We start from the raw sequence: 6,000 nt of genomic DNA, 5'->3' as shown, positions 1-6,000 counted from the left end.
TTTTAAAATGAATTTTAACAACCTTCAATATATCAGCTACATAGCATGATCCCACAGAGATGTGTATGTGAGAGAAAGAAACAGAGATAGAGAAATAAGAGAGTGTGCTCACAACTGCATTATAACTGTAAATCTGACCAGCTTTTATTCTTGATTCTTCACTAACTTAACCAAAGAAAACCTCGGACTTGAGATTTTTTTCTTTTATGTATTATTCTGCACTGATTTTGGATTTGTGTGCAAATTTTGGAAATTCACTGAGAAACAATGCTACTGTTGCAAAACAAGCAAACAATAATACTTCAACACACACACACAGCATATATTGTAAAGCTCCATACAATGTGATTACTTTGGGAAAGTAGAAACATCATTATACTGTATAGCTAATTACAATTAAATGAATTGAGCTGTAAGGAATTTTGACTGTATTAATAAATTAGATAAACTACAAATGAACACTTACCAGCTTAATTGCAACATGTTCATTATTATAAAGATTTTTACCTGGAAAAAAAAAACATTGCAATGAACAAAACATATATTTCAAAGAATTAATTATTTAAAATACATTGATTACAAAAACATTTACTATTTAAACAGGGTGAATAGAAAAAAATTGCATTAAATTATTCTGATAAGAAATCTTAAACTGAAGATTATTCTTGCATCAATTTTAACACATAAACCATGAACTCAGTTAACATCAACATAATACATTACTTTCATTTACTTATATTATATTTAGATAGAAAGTAGTTATATAAAAGATCTGTTTTTCCTAGCCGTCTAATTATAAACAAAATACTTAGAAATACTCAGTACAACACAAATCTAATTGACATTAAATGCTTCTGTCAGTCCTACACTACCTAAAACTTCCCCAAATCTTATTTGTATTTGTTTTAAAGGAAGTTATGCATTCATTAATTAAGAAAGAAAACTTAAATCCCTTCTTTGTTTATTTACATTCTGTAACATTTGCTATAAAAATTGACCCACTTGTGCTGACTTGTTCAGAGCTTTTTTTTTTTTTATTGAAACTTTCAAGCATACCTGGATATGTCATTTCTGAAGGAAATAACTCAGTTTACCTGTAAAGTTCATAATGGAAAAGTCACAAAAAAGGCCAGGAAAAAACAAACTATTCTCTCTTTTGTGATGCTCTATGTCTATGTCTGTTACTAAGTCCATCTAATTTATTACTAACATATTTCTTTTCATCTTGCCTAAGTGTATCCATTTTTAGTTGTGTAATTAATTAACAATCTCACATGCACCACATTATTTTTAGCACAAACAACTATTTACATTATATTTTTAAAAAAACTAATCCTTTTTATGTAATACTGCCAATTTTCACAATAATCTGACAAGTAAAGATACTGTTGACATTTATATAAACACACCTTTTTAGGTTTTTGACTTTGGAAACTTCCAAAAGGATGTTAAGAGTTAATTACCATCAACATCCATGAAACTTTCAACTCTACTCTTTGCAATCTACTTGTACAAAAAAAATACTCCCCACCAAACACAAATCACCAACATCTCCAAATCTTGCAATTTCTCAAATGAGTTAATTCTCACTTTTTTATAACTTATAGCTACACAACCTTCCCATACCTGCCCAAAACATACAAGCTGCCTCACATGCAAACATACACATCTTCTCACTGTTCTTCAGACAGCATTGCACAACTACGCCAACCCTATACAAATTACCTAGAAACAATAGACTTGAAGTAGTACATACCAGCTACAGGGTAGATGATCAAATACAACCACCCATTACAAAATAACATACCACACAGAAGACAAAAATACTGAGTTACAAACACAGTCACAACATAGACAACACACATAAGAAGACAGCAAAGAAAAAACGATGTGTAAGCATAACTAGATCAACCACATGTACAACACATGGTCAACAATAGTACATAAACAGTGCAAAAAACATGATGGACCAGGCCAGTCCTACCTGAACCACCAACCTTTCCATAGTAAACTACAAAGTACACAAACAGTGTACTATGTATCATAAAAAGTTTGTACACAGACCACATCCACTATTCACCTACACAATGAAATGAAAACACAAAACTGAAAGACCACCTGAACATGTGTAGGGCCTCTGAAAACCCAGACATGTATACAACTCCCTGGAGTACAACAACATCCTAGAAATACTATCTCTCTTTCTCTCAGCTCCTCCCCCACCCCCACCCCACAGAGAAACAGCTAGCTACAACACTTGTAACCTGATTAGCCCCAAAAACATTGAATGCATGCTCTGACCAAAATCAACTTTCACTGTGGCCAGTACCAGAATCTGCAAATATTCAGAAATGGATTGACAGTGGAAGGATTGAAACTTGTCCATGCAGTCATCACATTACACTCCTTAGAATCAATCACAGCACGTTGGGTCAAACAGTATGATCTTTAGTTAAAGAGAGACATGCAATAACTAAGAAAATAGATCTATAGGTTGCTTTCATCATTCAGTTGAATACCTGTGTGCAGTCAGCTCTGGCCTGAAGCCATACAACAGCATACCACACACACATATTAAGACAATACTTGAAATGACATACAACATTCAAAGTGCATCAAGAAAACAGTATGGAAAGCAAAGTAATGCAAAACTACACTCAAAGCAGTTACACAAATGGACAATATACCAGTCTTGTACTGGAATTGAGTTTTCATTTGCTCTTAATCTATTTTTCTCTGTCTTTCTCTCTTCCAGGAGAAATCAGCTGTAATCAAACTTGAGGATATGACTATAAACTGCCCAAGGCATGCTATAGTCATGATGGCACCCCTACAATTTCATTGAGAAGTTGAAGGTCAAAAGTAAGGGAAGATAAATGTGCATGCATATATCATCACTGATTTAATATCCACTTTTCCATTTTCACATGGGTTAGAAGGAATTTATTGAAATGCATTTTCTACAACTGGATGTCACCAACCCTCACCTGTTTCCAAGCAAGCTAATAACATCTCTTAGCAAGACATATTTACACAAAACATGGATGGAATTTAAATTTCAATGTATCACTGTGTGTGTTTTCACAATTCACATATTTTGTGACCATAGTCCACATTCCTGAGATGATTATAATACAATTTATAATATCCATGAACTTCAGATGGGTCTTTGTTCATGCATTCATATAGGAGTTTTTATGTGCATACTCAAAAACATTTCCTGTAAACAAATTTAAAGGATATATATATATACATATATATATATATATATAAGCTTTTGAACCTTTTAAACATTTCTTAACATTTTTGTACTTTCCAAATTTTTTTGTATTTCCTCTCCGTTTTTTTTTTTCTGTGGAAGAGCATAGGCTCGAAATGTGAAACACTTTTTCACTTCCCAAGTGTTAAACTAATACATCTGTTTGTTGTCTACACTACCTGTCTTCGTCTTTTGTTTTTTTATGAATTTTCCCCATATATCACACGCTCACGTGGTCACACCAATTTGATCCTGTCTCCACTTCATAACCCAACGAACTATTCTTGGATTTTCTACACCTTCTACACTTTGGACTATATTCTCTACTTGGACTCTCCTACACTTCAGCTGCACCTTTCCTACCCACGGATTACACTGGATTCATCCATTGATGAGAAATCGCTCCAATACACCACAACGTTTGAAGCTTTTGAACTTTTCTAATACATCTGTTTGTTGTCTACACAACCTGTCTTTGTCTTTTGTTTTTTTATGAATTCTCCCTATATATATACACACACACAGAGTTAAAAAACATTAACCTTTATATCAAAAGAGAATTTTAAAAAAAGCAGCTAATATCTAAAGAAATATAGTTTTCTATATAGACAGATATGGTTGCAAATGATATCCCTTTAAAATTTAAAAACAGATTTAAATCTCTAACATTAAGCATAAATTTAAAACATTAACCAAAAATTTAAAATGGATGTTGTATAAAAATGAATATATTATGAAAATCAGTATTTTATATAATGTCTTCATTTGTTTCCCAGTTACCTATTCTTCTTGTTACCAATACTTACTTCTTTAAAAGCAAGGGATTTTGCACTAGAGAGTTATGAGAAAGTACAGAACTTTCAAAGACTTCAGACCAAGTGCAATAGAAAACTCTTAATCACAGAGCCATATCTGCACTAACAAACACACATTCAATTTTAAATCTGCTTTCCATGCTAGCATAGATTAGACAAATATGTATATGTGCATCTCCCTACCACTGATTATTTATATATATATATATATATATATATATATATATATATATATATAATATATATATATATATATATATATATATATATATATATATATATATATATCATTTCACTATCACATATGTTATATATTTAGAACTTACACAAATCAGTTCAAATAAAATAAGAGAACTGCATAAGCAGGAGATATGAATGATGCAACAGCTGGACAGAGTACACACAGAATTATGCAACTGTTACAATTTTACTTTCCATATTTTATCTATTGATTTACTTTTTTTCAACTCTGCTATTGCCAATCACTCACTCCCCACCCGACTCCACCTCCTAATTCCAATAACCCTACCCTTTTCCCATCTCTTGTTCTTCCACTTGTTCTTTCTACTTACCCACCCATTCTGGTCCTTCTGATCTCTCTCTCCTATTCCACTCTTCAGTCATATAAGCAAATGTATATGCCTTAGGTTAATGAGTACTCTCTCTACATCTACCCTCTCAGTCACCCATTTCTGGCCTTTCTGCTGTCATCATACTCCCTCCTCTCACTCACTCTTCATTCTAAACACTTTAGAGTTGGAAGCACTTTCTACATTTACTATGTATAAGGTACATGCTTCTTGTGACAGTTCCACGGCTGCACTCCCTCTATAGGTGATTGGTGTGACAACTTCAAGTGCTGATGACACAAAAGCACTATAAAGTGATTCTGGTCTCACTAAGGACTATTCAACCTCTCATGTTGGTACCACAGCAAAATGCACCCAATTACATTCTGTAAAGTAATTGGCAATAGGAAGAGCATCCAGCCATATATGAAGAAAAAATACTAAGAGAATATGTAGTGAAGGCATGTGTCTGAGTAATTAGTGTGTTAAGTTCATGATCCTGGGGGTGATTCTTGGATCAGGCAGTGCATTTTGTCCTTGAGCAAGATAAATCATTTCACATTTCTCCAAGATACTGAAATGACTGCTAGTGCATGCAACCCACTCACCGTACAGCCAGCACATCTTCAATATTCTGTTGGATCTACAGTGAGAGGCAAAGAGGCTGTCCATCTCTGCTTGTGACCACATACACACCTAAAACAATTAGCAAAACCATGATACAAGATAGCAGATCATATTCACTTGCAAGTGGCAGCTAAGCTTTCTAAGAGTAAAAGCCCTTTGTTTGTAGTAGTGATAATAGTTAGTCTTCATATCACAACCACACTCTAATATACTATGAAAAGTATCAACTCAGTGTGTGTTACCATGGAAATAGATTTTATCTAATTCCAGAAGCCATAAAAGTAGTTGATAGTTTCAACTAATAGTAGTTCATGCTATTGACTATTCTAATACAGTATTCTCTCAATATATCAGAACTGAATTATAAACAACTGAGCACTTCTGTACACCAAACAAGGTTACTTTCCTTGTGTTATTCATTTCCGTCATCACTGTAACTTACAGACTGTTAACTAAAACCTACAAAGTCTTCTGGATCAGCATACAGAAGGCTTTATAAATATTCAGCTGTACATGACTTCCTTTGAGATGGAACTAAAAACAACGAGGAAAGACTCAGCAACAGAATTTGATTCTTCACTAAACTGACAACTAATCATGATCCTATCACTCCTGCTTGACTTTGGCCAACATAGTATGGTGTGGATTCATAACAGCCTTCTCTAAACTGAAGAGAGAGGCTAATTTGTTTGTTGCTGAATTACAATAGCTAAGGACATTTTCAACCCAA

At 33.4% G+C, this 6,000-nt stretch overlaps 1 protein-coding gene across 9 annotated transcripts in view; it reads right to left on the bottom strand.

The window, feature by feature from the left end:
- LOC115229044 (casein kinase I) overlaps positions 1 to 6,000 on the bottom strand; it is a 258,460-nt gene that overhangs the window by 189,816 nt on the left and 62,644 nt on the right. For 8 of the 9 annotated variants that reach the window (XM_036500150.1, XM_029799495.2, XM_036500153.1 and 5 more), the window contains exon 2: positions 467 to 507. The exons of the other annotated variant lie outside the window; for it this stretch is intronic. In XM_036500150.1, the coding sequence (XP_036356043.1) occupies positions 467 to 507 (41 nt within the window). The remainder of the gene's footprint in view (positions 1 to 466; positions 508 to 6,000) is intronic. 9 annotated transcript variants of the gene reach the window in all.

Source organism: Octopus sinensis, linkage group LG2, assembly GCF_006345805.1.
Source record: "Octopus sinensis linkage group LG2, ASM634580v1, whole genome shotgun sequence".
Taxonomy (NCBI): Eukaryota; Metazoa; Mollusca; class Cephalopoda; order Octopoda; family Octopodidae; genus Octopus; species Octopus sinensis.
Note: the sequence above shows the minus strand (reverse complement) of the source record. Positions and strands in the feature narration are given on the sequence as shown.